This window comes from Rhyacophila brunnea, unplaced genomic scaffold (assembly GCF_057557595.1).
Source record: "Rhyacophila brunnea isolate RB1 unplaced genomic scaffold, BYU_Rbru_1.0 scaffold_17, whole genome shotgun sequence".
Lineage (NCBI taxonomy): Eukaryota > Metazoa > Arthropoda > Insecta > Trichoptera > Rhyacophilidae > Rhyacophila > Rhyacophila brunnea.
Window position 1 is genome coordinate 5,935,358 of NW_028232827.1, and position 22,414 is coordinate 5,957,771.

The 22,414-nt window shown below is 36.8% G+C and overlaps 2 protein-coding genes across 4 annotated transcripts; one reads left to right on the top strand and one right to left on the bottom strand.

Annotated features, from left to right (window-relative positions):
- The first annotated feature begins 450 nt into the window (after window positions 1-450).
- Window positions 451-3,710, top strand: ND-ACP (NADH dehydrogenase (ubiquinone) acyl carrier protein). 2 transcript variants are annotated; one of them, XM_085944899.1, is made up of 3 exons: window positions 451-667; window positions 887-1,003; window positions 3,305-3,710. In XM_085944899.1, the coding sequence occupies exons 1-3, from the start codon at window positions 506-508 to the stop codon at window positions 3,482-3,484; spliced, it is 459 nt and encodes a 152-aa protein (XP_085801025.1). In that variant the 5' UTR covers window positions 451-505; the 3' UTR covers window positions 3,485-3,710. The 2 variants fall into 2 exon arrangements, with proteins under 2 accessions (XP_085801025.1, XP_085801024.1); XM_085944898.1 differs by lacking the exon at window positions 887-1,003 and adding an exon at window positions 1,040-1,156.
- Window positions 3,705-18,350, bottom strand: LOC147073607 (uncharacterized). Of its 2 annotated transcripts, XM_085944882.1 has the most exons (8): window positions 17,978-18,350; window positions 17,772-17,875; window positions 14,028-14,177; window positions 11,955-12,122; window positions 10,437-10,540; window positions 8,975-9,208; window positions 6,919-8,156; window positions 3,705-5,158 (listed from the first exon to the last, which is right to left on the bottom strand). In XM_085944882.1, the coding sequence occupies exons 1-8, from the start codon at window positions 18,021-18,023 to the stop codon at window positions 4,053-4,055; spliced, it is 3,150 nt and encodes a 1,049-aa protein (XP_085801008.1). In that variant the 5' UTR covers window positions 18,024-18,350; the 3' UTR covers window positions 3,705-4,052. The 2 variants fall into 2 exon arrangements, with proteins under 2 accessions (XP_085801008.1, XP_085801007.1); XM_085944881.1 differs by lacking the exons at window positions 17,772-17,875; window positions 17,978-18,350 and adding an exon at window positions 17,475-17,752.
- Between the last annotated feature and the right edge of the window lie 4,064 nt (window positions 18,351-22,414).

Below are 22,414 nucleotides of genomic sequence, written 5' to 3' on the forward strand. Positions count from 1 at the left end.
ACCAATGGTATCAGATTCTTTTGGCAGTGCAGGCAATGTGTTTGTATCTATCGTTCGTTTCAAATTGATACATTCGTCGTGACCACAATATCAGATAAATAAATAATATTAATTTCCTCTAGATAGGTAGGTACCTATAATTTACTCAGTCATGTTAGGAATTATTATCTCTATTTTCTCATAATGGGTACCTAGGTAGGTAACAAACGAGCTTCTTAATGCAAGATAATTAACTTTTTTAAAGAAAGTACTATTGAACTCTATTTATTATTTTAAACAAATTCAGTGGCCGAACAGCGCCTAGGTCAAAGAGATTGGACTCCTCTTCCAATCTCTTTGGCCTAGGTACTATATTTTATTTAATAGATAATAAAATTTATATTTGCCATAGACATGAGTGACAATCATAGACACAATGGCGATAATCTATGGATATTGTCTATGGTTGATCCCTTGCGTCACGATATCTTCAGATTTGGATTGATAAAAATTATATTCAGCGAAAATGGCCGCAATAGTTCGAGGGGCTCGTGCTGTTTTATTCCGACTACCGCAATCAATTCGGGCGCCGGTAACTCGGTTACCGTGTGTCATAGCCCAACAGAAATCTTTTAGTAGCAACGTACTTTATCCTAGTCGCCAATCACAGTCTATTTTATCAATTCAGGTATGTCAAGTAGTCCCATACATTTGTTGTAAAAATACACACGTTATATTGTTTTTTGACAGATTAATATATTATGAATTTTAACTACATAATTTCAACTGTAGCTTCACTGTTTTTTGGAGTAGGCTGTAGAATTTGCATGTATTTTTGACATTGTTAAAATACATAGTAAACGTTGCATAACATACCAGCCTGTCTGATAAACTCGATCGTATTTAGGTTGCTAAACGTCAATCGAGGAATTTCGCCGAGAAAAAAGGCGAAGACGTTTTGAAGCTTATCCAAGACAGGGTGTTGAAAGTTTGCGCAGCCTATGACCGAATAACCGCCGATAAGGTATACTCGCTACATTATTATTTTGATCTTTTTTAGGATGTTAATGCCACCCCTAGCCGTCTATACAGCGGCGGAGCCCCCAATTCGCTCGAGCTGATCACAAACAGGGTGCTCCTCGTATTGAAACTGTATGACAAAGTCGATGCCACCAAGGTATAATAAAAATCAATATTTTAGGTTATGTTACTATCATAATGATGCCTTCACGTTAGAGATGGCAACTTAATTATCGATAATAATTGGGTGGCGTTACGCAGAAAAGAATGAGTCCACATTAAACTCAAATTTAGATGATGAGGTTTAAACATAAAATGTACTGGGTCTGTTTTGAAAGAACACGAAAAAATCATATCACGATTCCCATAAGCCAGCGATTTCCCAAGGCACGTAAAGTTAAACACAATTATTAATGTAGCCACAGGTTTGTAGTTTGCAAACGCATAGTTTATAAAACGGCCGCTAGTTATAAGCTACACAAAAAAAAATTGGGGACTAATTTTATAATACCTCACTTCTATACTATTGTGAAGCGCGGTGGCTATCTCATAAAAAAATAAAATGGTCAACTACTTAATAATGTTGAAATTTGAGGCAAATTTGCTTAGAAACGACAATTTTGTTGTTGAACTTGTTCTAAAAAGACAAAGTGAAGGCATTCATAAAAAATTGGAGCTCTGGAAATCAAAATTACAAAAAAATAAGTTCGCCATGTTTCCACTTTTAAATAATTATATCTGCGCTAGATACCTATTGATGCAAACAAAAATCTATTTAGTGAGTTCTTGGATAGTTTGCTAATGCACTTTTCACATTATTTTATTAATAGTAAAAAAAAGTCGCCTGCGCTGCTTTGTTTCAGGGCTATTAAATATTTTAAATGTGGTTGTGCGTTACAATTTGATGTTACCTGTATGATGATTGATATACTTAAATGAAAACTCCCGTGCATAATTTAGGAAACACTACTTTAGAGCACCACATTGCCCTTAACCTCAGTGATAGGTAGGTCGGCCCGCCAGAGATCCTAGTCTGGGGGCCCGCTTCAGGATGTGGGACCCATGGTAGAATCCAATTGTCGATGAACGGTGATGTCTTTGGATTGACCACTATTGAAAAGGAAGAATTGGTAGAATTATGCGATAATTCATTGAAACAAAAACCCTAGTTCAATTTTGTAAAGAATAATAATATTATAATACTTTGCTAAGAAAAGCAATGCAAGATGCAAGTAAAGTACTGCTACCATTCGTAACATCTTTTTTTTTCTTTCTGCATTAGCTGCAATGAAAATTCAAATATCGATCCCGTTTAGTAGAAAAAGAGCACCTTGTGCTAATAAACAATCACATTCAACGCAAGAAAAACAAATTAAAAATGAATATAACAGCCTTGTTTATTTTTTTTCATTTTTGTATTAGTACATTTTTGACTATTTAAAAAGGTGTCTGTATTATTTAATGAAATAAAGGGGGGAGGCGCCAAGATTAGATGTTTTTAAAAGGGAGGCGTAGTAACAAAGTTTGCAAACCACTGATCTAGAGTCTGTATTCTATAAACTGGCGTACACGTCACACGGAAAGCATTGTGCCATCGCATTCAACTGTTGCAAGTTTTCCATGGGTGGGAACGAGATGGATGCTGAAGCGGGGGGTAACCGGCACGCCAGCTTATAGAAGACAGACTCTAACAACCTACGATAAATAATAATTAGGGAATACTAGTGGGGAAAAAAATATCAGTTTATAAATTATCTAAAATTATGCCATTAAATCATACATAATTTTAGATATTTTTTATCTATTATGGTTTGGTTAGGCAGGGCTTAATGAATTTTAAAAAACTAACACCTGCAATTTGTATTCTTAGTTCAATGAAAACAAATAAGTATGACTAACAAAGGTTAGTGTGTACTATTTATGTTGGATCTTAAAAGCCTTCCTCCACCCCTCGTCTCTGCTGTCTCGTACTTTCCTACGGCTCCTGAATGTAATCCAATATTTGATTGCCGTATTTTTGTCACCGATTTATAGTATTTCAGCAAAAAATATAGTATTCGTTTCGAATGGCCCAATACTTTTCTGCCTTTTCAAAAAATTACACCCAAGGTGATTAACGAGAGCTTTTTTTTTTAGCTATCTCAATCAACTTTACTCCTGTGTTTCATCTATTGCCAACTTTTTTCCAAAATTTCAAAATAATTATAGTATTTTCAGACTTTCATATCGTACATAGTACGGTTGGCAACACTGTCGATTGACAATTAAGATTTATGTAATTCAGTAATTTTAAACTCTTTCGCAGCTGACAGTCAACTCGCACTTCATCAATGACCTAGGATTGGATTCACTCGATCACGTGGAAGTGATCATGGCCATGGAAGATGAGTTTGGATTCGAGATTCCTGACACTGATGCGGAGAGACTGGTCAAGCCAGCCGACATCATCCGGTACGTGGCTGACAGAGGAGACGTCTATGAGTGAGAAGAAGTCGAGGAGAGCCGTCTGTTACGTTATCTTAAGTCTTCGCATCTCGGCCGCGTTAGGGGGATAGAGCTCCATCTGTTATCTGCATTTTCTGCCATAATTACGATCTACACGTGTACTGTTGTATAATAAAATGTATAAATTTAATAAAACCACAATGAAACCTGCCCCGTTGCCAAGGCGGCGACGGGGAGGGTAAAAATAAAATACCAGTTTTAGTCATTATTTGTTTTTACATTTATTTAAACGGTATTCTTGACGTAACTAATAAATATACATAAAAAGATTTAAATAATATACAGGGAGTGTCCGACAGGTCGACGATTTAAAATGATCACAAACAGACGTCACTCGCGAATCGATAAATGCAACACGAACATATAAGTTACGGGACAAGGGGCCGACGGCGCGGAGAACGTTCGACAGTCAAAGGGACACAATTTTCTAACAGACGGCGACAGGCGCCGGAGGAACTCGGCTAATCCCGCCTGAGCGCCCAGCACAGCAGGGTCCGCAGGCAGCGAAGGGGGAGAGGGAGGGCGACAGGGGCGGCGGCGGTCAGCGGTTATCTGCGAGAGCGCCAGCGCGCCCGCAACTGTCTCCTCGAGCCCGAGCTGCGCAGTCGCCGCCCACCATCCGCCCCTGTATCCAACCCACCACGCTCCATTTTTTGCACACGCACCACAGGCTGCAAGTCCATGCCACTGTGCCCTGCCTCCCCGTTTTTTAGGTCCACTGTTACAGTCGGCTCCCGCTCCGATGACAGCCGGTCGCTAAGTGTCCTTTCCGCACACTCCCACTGCTTCAGGTCCACATTCACATTGTTGGAATAGTTTTCATCATCCCCATTCTCACTCCCCTCCGTGTCTGTAAGCCGCGACGCGGACGGGGCATCAGTATCACCAGTAGAGGAGGCGGCGCACCCGTCAGTGGCCTCTGTGGCGCAGTCCGAGTCTACCTCGGGTGGCGACGGGGGACCCCGAGAGCCACAGAGACCGCGGCGGGGGCTCGTCTCACGGGACCCAGGAGCGCTCGCATTTTCCTTCTTAATTTTTCTTTTGCTGGGCCACCCCGTTTTGTTTTTCTTCTTGAACTTGCATCCCCTCCTCTTGGGGCCGTTGTCGCGAATCTCAGCGGCGGCATCCTCAATCGTCCGACAGCCCTCATACGTTTCTAGCAGACCGATCACGTCAGGGGCGGACGCACCCCGCCCAAATTTGACTGCTTCATCATCCACGGGTGCATCGAATTCCTCCTCTTCGTCGTAGACGCAAGACATGAGCAGGCGCAGCCGCTCTGATATATCAGCCACAGCCGAAGGGATCTTAGCAGCAAGGGGAGTGTCGCTGGAGACGTCCTCCTCAGCAATGGAGGGCAGCGACTTGGAGTCCTCGGAGCCGCTGAGCTTGCTCCTTTTTCGATATCCCAAGCCCCCAAGGATGGCGAGGGTGGAAGCGTGCTCACGGGGTGACTTTCTTGAATTTTTTCCATCCGGAACGATCACTGGTTCCACCTTAATCTTTCTTTTCTTCATGCCTCTGGTGCCGTAGTGCCGGAGGGGCCCCGGCTCGCTTCCGGCCTTGGCCATCCGCCCAAGGATGCAGCAGTCGGGTTTCAAAGGAGGCAATTCCCCCATTTCATAGGGGAGAATTGGCGGCTTACTGTAATATCCTACAAACAAAAATACCATATTAGACCGTACTCATTGGAGACAATCAGGTCAATCGCCGTTACAGGATGCAGGAAATATTGAAAATCAAACATCATTTTATGTTACATAGTCAGATATATTTTAAAAGAATTATTAGATTTTCTAAGTCTATTTTTATTTAAATTTGTCAAAATAGTGACCAATTCGGTAGATGTGAGTTGTTTGAGAGAGTAAAAAATATATAGTTGAGTTCAATCTTCTAAATAATATCTTAAAGTGTTTATTATATTTCGCTCCATTTTTAGTATATCCATCTTTCTTTTATCATACATTTGTCATTTTGTACAAAAAAAAACTATTAAACATGTTTTCTTCATTTAACTTTAACTGATATACATACAAAGATAACGTATAACATAATAAACAGTAAAAAAATTCAATACCCACAAATAGTTAAAGGATTTATTTGAATTAAATGAATAATAAATGAGTTATATCAATTTTGACCGCAAAATCAAACTTTCCGATGGGTGAGGGGCCGTGCATAGATGGAAATCGCATGTAGGTAATTTTGTACCATGTGGCATACATTACTAGACTTCTGATTTTTGTTCATATCGTATACGCTTCCTGAAAATGTATTTCCATGAACAGAAATCGTAAACTTAATACGTATGTTACACAGTAAAAAACCACAAGATCATTTTTCACCTCTAAATTATAGCAAAAATTATGTATCAAGAAATTTTAATCTATTTGTCCTATAGGTTTTCATACCTAATATTTTTAAAAGAAGTAAAAGAGAGATCCAGAGACTAGTACAGCGCGGTGTAGAGAGGTGCATGCTGGGCATAACTTAAAAGGACAAAAAACGGAATGATTGAATAAGAAAACAGACAAGGGTTTGTGATGTAATAAGAGTCCGCTAAAAACCTAAAATGGAAATGGGCTGGGCACAGCTTGGAGAAGGGACAATTGCTGGATTAGTCATCCAGAGGTACAAAACGTCCGCAAGTTAGAACTAGAGGCCGCTGGCTCGATTTGATGAAATGGTTAAGTTCTACGGAAGTACGTGGCAACGTAATGCACAGGACCGAGAGAAGTGGGATCAGCTTGGAGAGGCCATTATCCAGTAGTGCACACGAGCATTGTCATGCTGTATGATTCGACAGGCCGATGTTGATAACCATGTGAGCCATTATCGAAAGCAACAATCTCAAAGAACAAACGCCTTCCAATTTAGTTGCAAACGGAAACAGATTTTTTTTGAACAAACAATGTTGAGTCAACTCTGTATGCATGTATTTTGGGAATTGAACTAAACCGGCTAGATAATGTTGATGAGTTACGTTTGTATGTCGAAAGGGGCTGAACCATTCCACACTTAAAATATATGAACAGAAAAATGGATACCTTAGACAGAAAAGGTCATAGACACTGACAAAAATCTGTAGGAATCACACAAATCGCAATATAGGTAAATTCTGTACAATATAGGTAGACTCTGATGGATGTTGCCAAAATCAGCTATGAGAATTGAATTAATGTTCATATTGAATCTAATAAAATTGGAGACCGTATAGTATAAGGTCATCTCTTTCCGATAAGAAAACTCACAGCGAACTGTGCCACGGTGAAATGTTTTACATACAATTTACATGTAACCAATATATATGTATTTATGTTTATTACGAAAGAATAAAAATTTTATGCGTGATGCAGACATGTCTCTAATAGCTAATCCTATGTAACATACTAAAAATCGGAGAAAAGGACTCACCAAGATAATCTGTAATACTTTTAAACATCCGTTTCCCTCGGTCCTGCCTAGTGAATGTGTCGTACCAAGGTTCGCTCTCGGGCACACGTTCAAAGGTATAGGTGAGGTTCTCGACGCGCGGGGACGCCTTCAAGCGGCCATCTTCCCACTTCAGACACTTGTCTTTGGGCGGCAGGACCTCTGCGTCCACCGCCACCACTTCAGTCTTCTCTTTACCGTCGGGGGAAACTGAATCGCTCTGCAGTCTTGATTCGACCGTCGCCCGTCTTCTGGAATTTCTTCTGCCGTTCTCCGACCCATAGCCATCCTGCGAAGCGTCATCCGATTGATTGTCGTCAGAGCGGCACCGTTGCGCTGCACCGTTGGAATTAAACCGAGGCGAACCTCCTCTCGAGTCAGTTTCGTCATCACTATCGCTGTCGTCTTTCTTGGGGAACATGAAATTCTCCGCTTCATCGCTCAGAACAGAGAGCTCTGATCGCCGCACCCGTCTGAATTTGACAACTAGACCCGATGCAGAGTCTCCATTACATGAAGGCTGATCGCCGAGCGCAGGGCCACAGTCCTTGGGAGGGAAGGTGTTACTAGAGCGAAGTTTCGTGCTCATTCTAACGACTTTGTAATACGGCCGGTCAGCAGGAGGGCGAGGGGCGTCGGGGCTCGGTGGTCTTTGCCAACGGATGGCGCGTGGTCGCTTGCCTCGGTGTGAGTCTTCAGTTTTGCCGTTGAATCGACTGCAGTCGGTTCGTGGGCTGACAGATCCGTTCCGAATGGCGTCCCGCCTAACAGACTCTCTGGGCGACGCTTTAGGAGTATACTCTTGATCCGCAACAGGTGTTCCTTTGGATCGCAGGTAGTGGCCCCGTTCGCTGAGAGCGGGCGACATTTGCGGGCCAGCCAAAGAGTCCACCGCTCCGTTACACACCACCTTTAGCTGTTTTCGCGAATCAGAGGGGGTTTCTGGTTCGACCTTAATGTTTCTCAGAGATCTTCTCTCCTCAGGGGCTATATCCAGTGGTCGGTTGGTTTTGAGGAAAGTGTGAACGTCGGCGGCGGCTCCTATGAGGGTGTCCAGTGAGAGGAAGTTGGAACAGTTCTTAACGAAGTTGAGGTGCGCATCGGAACGTTCGTGATCTGCCAACACGGAGTAGTCCACCCGACAAATCTCACAATAGCCGCCTTGCTTCGGAAGAATGTCGACTCTCTCCTTGGTGCGCGGTTTTGGCTTCCGTGTCATTCTAAAACATAATTAAAAGCCAATGAAAGATAGGATAGTTTTACATAAATAAATTCAAAGGGTTCCAATCCTACCCCATATATTTTGTCAACCTATCATATTTGAAGTTAAAAGTTCAGTACTCTCTCAGTAATCCGCCACTCGAAAAACCAGACAAGTGTCCAATTAGTGAAAACAGCGGATTATAATTTTGTATGTCCCGGTTGCATTGGAGCACGGCATAATTGTGATACTTTTTTCGCGATGAACGTACGTTTTACAAAGGAGAAGTTTCCAAAATAAACCCGTCTCATCTGCGTTGTATACTTGTACGCGGCGGAGGACTACTGAATATGACAATCGAATACCGGCGAATTATAGAGCTTGATCTTGTGCTTTCAACTAGTAAAAATAACGGCGGATTATAGTAGTTGTCGGATAATCGAGCGGCGGATTACTGAGAGTGTACTCTATATGAATTGAGCATAACAATAATTATTTATCGAATTGACTGTTTCAGTAAACATAAAATTGTATTTAGTATGTATGTAAATATTGCAGTGTAATTCAAACATGAGTCCTTATTTTTCAGCCTCATTTTTGGTTAAAAAAAGATATCAAAGAATGCAGCAATTATAGAAGTATGTACTTAATACAGCATACAATTCTGAAACGCGGTGTATTGTCGGCTACATGCTGCCAGTGTGACTCTCGACCGAATAGAGATGAACCTCACCTTCTATTAGGAAAAATATTCTTCAACGTCTTTGGGCCGATTATATTTCTTGCAAAGCCGTATAAATCGGTAAAATATGATAAGCGCAGAAATAAATTACTTACCTAGTCTTATTAGTGGTGGAGGATTGGGCTGCGGCGGTTTGGTTATTGTTCAATACAAAATCACCGGTGACGCCTTTTGGATTAGATTTATTTTTGGCCTTGCTCTGCGGACGGCGTTTCTTCTCTCCCTTTAATGAGACCCCCTCCGGAGGCATAAACGGACACCCTGTGTGCTCCCCTGTCAAGTTTATGCCCGGCCACACGGGGAACTCCTTGTAAACGGCGCGGGTTTTTCTGCACATAACAAATTATAATATAATTTTGTATCACATTTTTTAAAGTGCTGTAAAGTCGAAAATTAAAAATTACAGGTAAGTAAGTTAGTGGTCTAATTCTTCACAGCTTGTCCGGGCAAGTATTGATCATAATAGCCAAGAAATTGACTCATAATATTTGTACTGATCAAAGAGGAAAACGCAGAGCTCCTCCAGATGGGCGAACCAAATCAAAAGTAGGTACTATAGATTATTTGCTGACAGGCTGCAAGCTACTGAATGCTGAAATAGATGGCCAAATCAAAACAGTTACGTTTTACAGTAATATGGTTGCAGCGAAGAAAGGGTTCCTTGAGCAATCTGTATAATTTGTAGGAAAGTTATCTGTATCATTGTAATTAGGGAATCCAATCCCGAGCCAAAATTTTGATCCCGGGATATCAGGATAACAATTTGACTATCCCAGGATGTGCATTTTCTTCCATATACAAATAGCATTGATAAAGTCGGTCAAAAATGTCTAGAAAAACGAAAGTAAAACAGTATTTTTATTTATTTAAGAAAATATAACATTCACAAAATTAGGCTTAGAAACAAGTGCCTGACTGCACGCCCGTGGCACTGGCGGTTAGACACCATTCGCGTGCCAGAATGTCAGTGGTGTAAATGAACGTATTTTTCTGATGTTCTCACGATTGCGTAACAACAAAAAATGGTTATTTATTATCCGACGATTCCCCCTGTGACATGTGCAAGTACATACACTTTACTAACATAATTTTGTACACATAGTAAAAAAAAATCAATCCCGAAGGTTTCAGGATTATGTTTACTAATCCCAGGATTCATAGGTATCGAAAATTGTCCGGGATCCCGGGATTGGATTCCTTAATTAATGCTCTATCGTTCCTCATTATTGCATTATTAAATACCTATGTTCTAAAATTTAAATCAAAATTTTATCAGGTTTCATAAGATACACATAGCATTTTTTACACTAAATTTAATGTTATATTTTTGGCTCTTCTAGAGCGGGAAGTCGTAAATTTTCTCTTCACAAGATTCGAATTCTCTGGATGAGAAATCTCGATCACAACCTCTAATTGCTTGGGAAATATTCAATGTGCGACATAGGTACATTTAGATTTTCAAGCCAGAGACGTAGTTTGATAGTGATACATATACATGAGACCCACATTAGCATTATTACGTATGCGCACAGTGAATCGGGGAAGAATAATATTTACCTATCAATAGACTCGAACTTGATGAAGGCCCCCTTTAAAATTCTCTCCTCGGAATCAATTCTTTTGTAGGCGACTGCGCATACTTTTCCCAAAAATTCTTTAACCTAAAAAAAATACAAAATTTATAACACGCATACGAGTTTACGGCATTGTTTACGCAACACTGCATAGAATAAACAAATATTATTTAGATGAACAGTTATGAAGCAATGAAATCGATTTTCATAATTAATGATACAATTCTTGAGCATTTCCACTGTTGGAAAAAATTGGCATTTAAATCTCAAAAATGAAAAAAATGCTGAGCCTGTTTTTGCCGTGTACCTTCATATGTGAACAATGTTTTACATTCCCGTCGGAAAACAACATTTATGGGACAATTGTATCAGAACATGTTAAGGGGGATGCTTATACTATCAGAGGCGAAAAGAGACACCTAACGGAAAAATACGAAGCTTGCAATTTGAGATTTTTTTTGATAATTTACAATTTCAACTGTAGTAATTAATAAATATGTATATGAAAACACTAAAAAGATTTTTTATTTTTTTTTAAATTTAAAGATAATCTGGCAATTGTAAAAAAATGTAATAAAATGTGAATTCGTTGCATGGTCAAATCTTATTATTACAATATATTTTATGGCCATATTTATTATTAAAATTTAGTTTATTAAGTTTTAGATTTTATGTGGTGTAGATTTTTGACTAATTCATCGTTTTAATATTTTTTATATATATTTTAAAAAACATCGATTTAAAAAAAAATATAAATGTGTATAACTTTAAATCCTTTTTATTCATATCAAATTTTATTTTAGGCATGGTCAAAATATTGAAGCTCGAGTTGATATAAATAAAAAGGATTTCAAGTTATACACATTTATATTTTTATAAAAATCGATGTTTTTTAAAATATATATAAAAAATATTAAAACGATGAATTAGTCAAAAATCTACACCACATAAAATTTAAAACTTAATAAACTAAATTTTAATGATAATTATGACCATAAAATATAATGCAATAATAAGATTTGACCCTGCAACGAATTCACATTTTATTATATTTTTTTACAATTGTAAGTTTATCTTTAAGTTTAAAAAAAAATAAAAAATCTTTTTAATTTTTTCAGATACATATTTATTAAATAATACAGTTGAAATTGTAAATTATCAAAAAAAAATCTCAAATTGCAAGCTTCGTATATTTCCGCTAGGTTCTCTGCTGGCATGCGTCTCCCCCTTAAATGTACAATGAACAGATGTATCTTGCTGTGGACTAGGTATATAAGACATCCATACATTTAAAACAATTATAAATACATTGTATGTCCAAATAGGATATTTGAGAAGATATTATTGTCTCATTGAAACACCTAACGTAATGTCGGTTAAGCCATTGATTTTCAATTCGATTCTTTCAAATACACTCTTCTTCAATGTCTCCCCGGTGAAATGCTAGCAGTCGGTAAAGCAGAGGGCATGTGTTTGCAAAGTAGCAGAGAGGAGAACTCACTCGCTGCAGGGTCAACACGGGAATGTTGAAGAGGTGCGCTTGTTGGATGAGGTCGCTGAGGTGCGGCTGTGGCTGCGGCAGTCGGCGCACGCACTCCAGCATCGCATCTGCTCGCCTCCAGCTGCTTCCGCCGCCCCCTCCCCCTCGCACTCCCACTCCCACCTGCCCCTAATAACACATACCATTACTGATTGAGGCACTGATGATATACGTGCAACGTGAGCCGAGTGAATCGACTTCAAAGTCAAATGTGCAATTGTAAATATTCTTTATTGCCGTTGCATGAAAAAATATTGTTGTTTATCAATGTGTTGTGAAAACTGCTCCTAACTCATTTTTTAAATATGTCACTACCAATCGTTAAATCCTAGCACGTTACTTGAGGCTACTTTTTGCAAACACGGCTCGTTGAATGACATTTTATAAAGAAATTACACTTAGAGGCCATCCATAGAGTGAAACCGTATGCGGTTTAGAACCATGTGCCATACATACTAAATATATTTTTACAAAGTTTGGAAGTGTAAGTGTATGGTATAAACGGACACGATCAGATGCTTATATACTTTGTAAAAATATATTTCCATGAACAGAAATCATAAGTTTAGTATGGCATACAGTTCTAAACCGCATATGGTTTCAGTCTATGGATGGCCTCTTAAGGTGACGCATCAGTGAAACGCCAAATAATTTCCAACTGTAGGCGCGACGAAATTTTGGACTCGCTGCCATTCACTGAGAGAATCTCGAGCTAGAAGCACGTCACTTTGCTGCGTGATGGCGACGGGTCAATTAATTCTAAAATCGTGTAAAGATGACTAAAAACGTTACCCATTTACTTTGAAAAGAAAACATGTCAATGAATATATTATTATTGTTACTAATAGAACAATAAACAGAACATAAAATGAACGTATGTTGGATTTATATGAAAAATAATATTTCGTTTGACAGGTGTCATTTGCACCCGCGACCCGCAGTCCGCGCATCGCCTAGCAACGATCTTTTTAGACCGTGCCTCAACTAATGCATGGCCTTAAAAGGAATTTTTATACAGCAGCCTCAACCCGGCTATAAAACATACAAAATAAAGTGAAACTTTCAAAGGTGGCTGATTTCACAATCATTTAATTTGAAATATGGTTCGTTTCACATTAGCCAATAGTTCAGTTTTTGGATCATGTGGCTAACATTTTAGTCGTTTGTCATTTGGTTGCATACTTACATAGGCGGTTTAATCCAAAATTTTATGATTCAAACAATGTAAATAGATTCTTTATTAATATTGAAATGAATAAGTTTTGCATTGTTTTCTATTTGAAATATATTACACTACAAATGAACTAAAAAATCAAAAATTGCTTTTCAATGCAAAATATGTTTTGAGAACGAGCCGTGTTTGCAAATAATAGCCTCAATTATCCACTACAGAAATCGCAAATTGAAGTGACCACACATCAACTACTTAACACAATGCTAAATTGAGTAAAATCGGGAAGTTTGAGAAGCTCTTGCCCACCCCCCCTCTGCGCAAACCCAGCGACAACGGGTATTCCTGACATACTAACAATATGAATTTTCATCAATTTCAAAGCCTCAATAGCTTTGTCATTGACATACTGCCATCATATGAATACATACATAGTAATTTGGTAACAGCTTGAAAATGAGCATTAAAAATAATTTTTTGTAAGCGCTGTTAAAAAACGGTGTTTACTACTGCATAAGTATAAGTGATTTCATGTTTAGTTTAATAGCCCGTGTATACGTGCATGAAAGGCTTCTGAATTTTCAAATAGTGGCGAACATGCTGGATAAAATGCAAACTACACAGCGTGCAGAGCATTTTGACATTTACCAATTGTCACAACCTGTCAAATAGCACCATACGATGACAATATTATCCCGTTTATACGTGCATGGATTTACTGCTGACGGTATGTATTATCGCAGACAAAACAATATAATCCTTTAAGTTGCAAGATTACATGCATGAATCAAAAAAAGTTCAGAAGCTTCTGAATTTTCAGCCCCTCAGTTAAAAAAATGGTAAATATAAAATAGTATTGTTACCTTGTCAGGGTTAGGCGAAGCAGAGTGACTGGCGGCAAAGGGGGAGCCCCGAACGGAAGGAGGTCCATTGCCGGCTGTCAGTGCAATGTCGCATTTCGGCCGGTCGGTTACAACATGCGTCACTGACTTTACCAGAAATACTTCCACACGCTGAAAAATACCACATATAAATTTTAGATGGTTATATTATACAACACCTCTTCATTCACCACGTATCACCGGTTCCATGACAAAACAGAACAACGATAAATATAACTGTGACCTTTCAGGAAAAATATAAATTTAATATTTAGATTGTCCTATCTCTATTATGTTGATAGATTTAATAGCACAGATTTTCAATACGCCATAATAAATCAAATTATATACCTAATTTCTGCATTCCTAATCGCTAGAAAGCCTCAAATAAACGCGACTTAACTCAGTGTTGCCGGCAAGCTTAGGATGTCTCATCTTAATCAATATAATACGTTCAAAATGATTGGGTGACTAGGTACAACGAAATAATGGCCTAATCTAACCTAAATAGATTCCACAAAAATTAATGTTTCATTTTTGCCCTGACTGTTCTGTTTTGTCCTGTTATCGTATCACCACATATCTAATTGAAAAGGGAGATGAGCAGGTCACATCGCTGGACAAATTTCATCCAACAGTTGTACCTGACAGATTTAAGACCTAAAGGGTGACAAAGATCCCCCTATAAAATGGAGTATGCGAGGGAGAATCGCAATGAATAAAATTACAATTTCGCAGCAGTAAGAGATATGGAAAGACAGAAACATCTTATCGCTTACTAAAATTTATCGCATACAAAGATTAGCATTTTCCAGTGAAATACAGTGGTATGCTCAGGATTTTGCACCAACGAATCTATCCTTGGAGAGCTAAGGATAAATAACAGATTCTGTCTGAGGGTGGGGAGGGACTGACGCGTGTAGAAACTGATTGGCAGCGTAAACTGTAAGGCGCTTAGCACATACAAAATCATCTTGTCTGCGACATAGCCATGAATCAAAGCTCGTAGGAATTTATCAACTTTCACCCACGTGCACAGCCCCGACAGTGATGTGTCGCGGCCTCCTGTCGAAACGGATAAACTTCATTGTACACCTGACAAAGAAGCAGTGATTTGTATTGAAGAAATATTGCATGCATTCATTAGAAACATGTCAATGCATAGTGTTTGAAGGATATTTCTCAACCTGAAATGTCATTTCATTATGATTGTCATTAATCGTTATTTTTGCTCTCTAGTGATCTGACATTGAGATGTCCTCTGCAGTTGTGCAGCGATGATGTGTAGGTACTACTGTACCAGCTTGGAAGGCAGTACATTCAGTTACATGCCGTTTTGCACCTGAGACAAGTTTGTATCTGAGAGCCGGGTAAAAGAGAGAACACCCACATGCTGGATCAATCAATTCAAGAATATGGCAGGTTCTTCATTGATATCGGCAATCGGTTCAGATGAGTCCAATACTGTAGGAGAATCGTGTACATAATAAGACTTGCTCATGAAAAAGAGAGAGCTCAGATGTAGATATCTATAATCCGGAGATATCTTATATTATTCCGGATTTAGGATTCGACGCATGTCATTTTTTCTGAATTGATTAATCCCAAAAAAGAAACATGTTAACTGTAAATTTGACCATAAGTGTGATTCGAACACGCAACACATTGTACAAAAATATATGAGTATTTTAGCATCTGCTCCACGCTGGATTCAAGTAGAATACAAAGGATATATTAATAATCAAAAGGACCGAAAAGAATCAGAGAAGTTAAATATGTGGACAAATTTTGTATGTAAACCAATTTATTCATTGTAAATAATGTTGTCAGAGATGACGTCATGTATACCTTACTTTGAAATTTTTCTACCTACCAAGGTGTGTGAAATGAAAATATTCCAACAAATCCTGTACAGTCGAAGGATTTGCCCAATAGTGTTGTGCAACATTTTATACCTAGCTTTAAAAATGCAATTTTTATTTTATAAATTTATTTAATTTTTGCATATTAGAATAGTATTGTATTAAACCTCAAAATGTTTGTCGATAAGGGTTTGAATAAGATATATTTAAGAATAGTTAAATACACACAAATAGTAAAAATTGAATTATTTTGAGCCGTCAAAACAAAAAAGAAAGAAAATCAATGATTGATAAATAAATATGTAACATAGGTATCTTAATAATAATGTTTGCACAAAAAAATATAACAATTTTTATGTATGTGAAATTATTTTATTGCAGCACAATTGAATTAGTAAATGATTTTCAAATAATTATAAGTAGTAAATAAACAAACACAAATTAAAATGTGTCCCGTTGAGAGTATTCAGTACAACTTTGCACTCATGAGTTATTTATGGAAATTTAATTTGGCTATCATCACACTGTTATGAATCCCATCAAACACCATCTGTCAATAATAATTTTGATATGAAGCCATCAATATTTTTTTCATATGGCAATTTGGAGCAGAGGTTAATAAACTAGTGACAGTAAAGAATATTAGACTAGTATTAATTAATTTTATATTAGACATCTCTAATAATATTAATAATTTCTAACTATATATATAAGCAATATTTTTTAATTAATCAGTAAAAAATACATGAGATATGTATAGATTTTATAAAATTCATTTTAAATAGTGAGTATGACAATGTAGTACTTATGTGAAGGGAATTTAATTTTTCTGATATTGATCAAGGCTATACGTATTTACTAAATTAAAACATCTACATATTTTATACAAAAATTTAAAGATTTATTCTATAAAAAGGGTACGTGACGTAAACATTTATTATAATTCTGAATAAAGCTGTCAAAAATATTTAAATGTATTCGTTCTATAATATTAAATAGAAAAACACGGCGATATGGTAAAATGGCCCTTATCGTAACGGCGCGTAGAGATTATTTTTCCGATGCCGAATTAAACTGTCAAAGAAAACTAATTTAAACTGTCAAAAGGCAGGCGACGTAAATGCTTACGACAACTGCGAGTGCAGTACGAATAGAAATAAGCGGATCGCATCGGAATATGCAACGGCGATGCATAGAAAAGCGAGCGCCTATGAGAAAATGCACGCTAATTACATTCAGACTGACCTAAAATGACATAAACACAAGGGCAAAAACGCTTGGGTGGGGATATTCAAAACAATACCGACTAAAAACACACTCCTAAAGAAACACTGAACACTTGACCCGACAATTTAAACGAACCGCACACGTATATGGAACCGAGGTGTGGTAAAATCGTTCACAAGCGCGGAACACGAACCGTGCGCTCGAGTTATCACAGAAATAAGTAAGTATATGTAGTTTGTGGGTCGGTATGCAGCCTTTGTAAGTATCACAGCAATTCTAATGGAAAACGGGAAAAGTTCGGACATTCGGTAAGAAAGGTCGATACACCGACTACACCTACCTGTGGGGAACGTTTCAGCGGTGAAAATAGTACAGTATATCCGATTAAACCGATTAAAACAGCTCGATGGCCAAACAACAAACACAAATCTGTCACAAAATGGAGATAGCTTAATAAATTGTTCTGAATTTGACCACCCGGCGCTGTGAGCATCTGGCGAGCTGCGCATGCGCACTGGCCACTAAGCAGCGCCGGTTCGTTGGCCAACGCGAGCGGCGACTGCATCATTCATCGGAGCTTGAAGCTTGAATATTACTTCATACATAAATTGGCGCGAAAACAAAAAACTTTACTCACCCCGCCGAACTTTTTAATCTGGTTTTCTAGTGTCTTCGAGGTGTTACTGTTTTTGATATCCAAATAAAAATTGTATTTCTCGAGCAGTTTTAAAGCCTTCGACGCTGAAAACAAAGTCTTTCGTGAAAACGTAATAATGTACTCAAAATAATGACGTCGATTGTAAAAGTCATCATAATACTTCACAACATCGGGTCACTTTGTACCTTCGGCTCTATTCTTGCTGTGAAATGTTTTACATGGCGATACCATCACTAAACACTGGCGCGTCACCCGTTTTTCCTTGCCAAATTACAAATGCAATGCATAATAATAATTAATTTGGGGTGATTTTGAGATTACAGGTACAGTTCCAAATATAACCAGCAAAAATTATGTTCCTTTGACATTTAAAATGTTGCCCATATTTGTATGATAAACGGCTTATTGCATGGTATTGAAACTGATATGAATAATATTCGCAGATCACCAAACTTGCAAAATTAAATTTACATCAGCGAGTCACAAAACTGAACACGGCAAATAAAACAATAATCCTTCACTTGACCGGCGACACACGTCGCCATATTGAAATGTAATAATAAATCACCAGGATTGCCAACACGCTAAAACTACAAATGCTGAATATTATTTTAATTTCATGTTGATGCTTAAAAAAAACAATATAATTAATTTAAATAGGTATGTAATTTTATAAATTTAATTTAAATATTCTTCACTCATTGTGAGACATAACTACCTACTATCATCAAAAATAAAATTATATTATCCAATGCTTTCAGTTTTCAAATTATGAAAGAGGGATGATAAATCAATTTTCAGATATCTGGATATCTTAATAATTATTGTGACCACATGGACTTTGTAATAGTTAAAAATAAATTATTAAAACACCTTCCAATAATTAATCTCTCTTCTATTATATTCGACCCCCTGAATAGTTGAGCCATTTGCTAAATTCCAACCCTCGAAAAATATGTGTCAAAGAAATAATAGGATAGTATGTGAAAAACTTAAGAAGAAAACCTACTTATATAGAATAGAGTGGAGCCACTTATTCAAAGGTCAATCTTGAAAGTTTTCCAAAAACATCCATGACTTCTCAAAGTTCTCCAAGCCTAAAATTTGGTTTAATGTCAATGACATCACATGGGGGTAGGCAGACCATACATTGCACAGGGGCATTACATTTTAAAGGGTGGCGAATGAAGGAACGAATACCTACAAATATTACAACTTTTGAAAGTAGTGGTGGTTTTCACATACATTTCATACCATTCATCCGAGTGCGATGAAACTTTTGTCACTTGTTGTCCTCACACCCGCGAAGGTTTCTGAATTAGTACATCCATATTTTTCTTCTATTCGTATGCGTTCCTATACCATTCATCCGATTGCGATGAAACTTTTGTCACTTGTGCGCACACCCGCGAAAGTTTCTGAATTAGAAAAACCATCGTCTTCTTCTATTCATATGCGTTCCTATACCATTCATCCGATTGCGATGAAACTTTTGTCCTCACACCCGCGAAGGTTTCTGAATTAGTACATCCATATTTTTCTTCTATTCGTATGCGTTCCTATACCATTCATCCGATTGCGATGAAACTTTTGTCACTTGTGCGCACACCCGCAAAGGTTACTGAATTAGAAAAACCATCTTCTTCTTCTATTCACATGCGTTCCTATACCATTAATCCGATTGCGATGAAATTTTTGTCAGTTGTTGTGCGCACACCCGCGAAGGTTTCAGAATTAGTACAACCATCTTCTTCTTCTTGTTCTATTCGTATGCGTTCCTATACCATTCAACCGATTACGATGAAACTTTTGTCAGTTGTGCGCACACCCGCGAAGTTTTCTGAATTAGTACAACCATCTTCTTCTATTCATATGCGTATTGGTTTTTAAAAATCAATTAAACACTGCCTAACCAAACCATAATAGTTTTGGTATATTTTGGGGGATATGACAAAATTGTGCATACTTTATCATTCCTACTTATTTGTTTTCGTTGGATTAAGAAGACATATTGTTACAAATATTGTTGGTTCATTTTTTAAATTCATTAAGCCTGCCTAAACCAAATTATAATACCTAAAAAATATTATTCTATATATAAAAAGTTATGTATGATTTAATTGCATAATTTTAGATATTTTATTGATAGACGAGTACTTTTTGACTATTATCTATTATGGCTTAGTTTTCGCAGGGTTTAATTGAATTTTAAAAACTAACAACACCATCTGCAAATTGTAGTCTTATTTCAATGAAAACAAATACATATGACTGACAAAGTTTAGTGTGCATCATTTATAGGGGATCTTAACAGCCTACCTCCACCCTTCGTCACTGGTATGTAGGCTTAGAAAGAAAAACAAATTATGTATACATTTAATGTAAGTTTAATTCATTAAAATATAAAACATTACATTTAATTACTATAATATTTTAACTAAACCTAACATCACTGTGCAGTCCACACCATTAAATAGTAGTTATTACATCCCGATTTGTCGGAGGTGGGATAGTCTAGCGTTGCCATCTCGGTGTTGAGACAATTGAACAAAAGAATAAAATGTTTTAGGAAATACACCGACAATATAATTTATTCTTCACTCTTTTCGTTCAGTCGGCTAATGTCCAGATGGCAATTCTTTAGTTGTCTCGACGCCGAGACGGTAACGTCAAATCGTCTCAGACCCCGATCTGTCAATCTTTCTTATTAAATATAACATTTCAAATAATTAACAATAATAATAATGTATAAATAATAAATTATAAAATAGTTAAACTTGATTTGATTCAATATAATTTAATGAAAGTTAAATGTAATTTTCTGATAGATAAAGTAGTAAACAACACATTTGAGTCTCTGAACTTTACTCATATGAGACATCAAGCAATTGAAAACATTTTTTTTTTAAATCATTCACTCCAATGAGGTTTGATTTTTCACTGTGCTAATAGAGACATTCCTACAAACGGGAATCGTATCGCAAACCCAATATAATACCTCATTATCTTCAAACTAATCAGTCGATACCTCATTGGCTGCATATTGTTTAATACCAATACATCGTACTTTTCGAACTGTTAGAAAATGTGTATGCATCAAATCTATAAAAATTTAGCTAAACGCATTTCCTATAATATAATAAATCAATAGTAGTTCACTCCATATATATATATATACAGAAAAAGTAAGCAGCAATATCACTGAAGTATCCATTTATTTTGATCTTAAAAAAGTATACTAAAATATTAACAAAAATGATATGTCGAAGGTTTCTTCTAACCTTTGCTAAAACTAAACAAAATAAAAAACAAACATCTTTTGCAAAAAAAATATTTGACAGATATTGGAAACAGACAATTCATTTTATGTATTCGGTTAGTTTATAGAATTTCATTAAAAAAAATTATCTTTATTGCTTGATTTTTGTTGATCTTTTAGATATCATGAACTATGTTAATTCGATCGTGTTATATTAGTTATCGAGTGTTGTTTTTACAAAACTGAGAAAGGGTTTTTTAAAGTCTTTATTGGAATATGTATTGAAATTTTTACAACGTTTTTCTTAGGTCGTATTCTTATTTGTCTGGTACAAACCTTGCAATCGATTTTTAACTAACTTCCCGACTATCTAGGCATTTGAAACTTTTAGAATATATCAACACGATGCCAATGCATTTTTTTAGTAGCAAGTAGAATTGAATTCATTTTTAGTTAATACTGTTTTGTATGAAAAGTTATTTCGATACCATTATTGGTTGCTAGGGGGTCCTAGCAACTAAATTATTATTGTGCGTTACTATGGAAATCAATATTAAATGACATTTCATTATTCAGTATTTCTATCAAGTACATATTTTTTTGATCGTTTAAGCTAGTCAAGTCAAGTTTATATGATTCAACAGAAAATGTTGTATATAAAAAGTTCTTTTTATCTTGAAATTATTATTATTTAATTCAACAGTTATAATATGAAACAGCAGTGTTTTAAATATTTTTTTTCTTCATAATACATTATTATGTAGGTTGATGTACAAATACATAGCACATTCCAATTAGAGACCTACAAACTTATCTGGAGAATGGCCAAAAATGGAACTACGAACTACCATAGGACGCCATACTGAAAAACGTCATTTGAATGTCAGATTTTGCCAGTTACGAGTCGTGATTGGGTAGTTTTCGACAGTGGCTCCCCCATCTCATTCTCCAGATAAGTTTGTAGGTCTGTATTGGCTTGTAAACTCTCTGGTGTTGACAGCATAAATAATCATTGTAAGTATGGAAGTCCGCGGTGAGTAAGGATATTTTTTTAATAACATAACATTATAGAATTAACAATATTGAGGTAAAAGTAATATCTTGAAACATTTGATTAGGTACGTAGAATAAATTATTAATAACATAACATTTTGATCCATCAATTTTTGGCAAGCAATTACAATCATCACAATTAATTTAATAAAAAATTAAGTTGGGACATCATCGTACTTCTGAAACTATTTCCATTATATATAGCGCAACATCTATATTCTGGCCAACACGCAGTGGCGAAGGGTGGAGGTAGGCTGTGGAGATCCAACATAAAGAGTGAATTTGTCAGTCATATTATTATTTGTTTTCA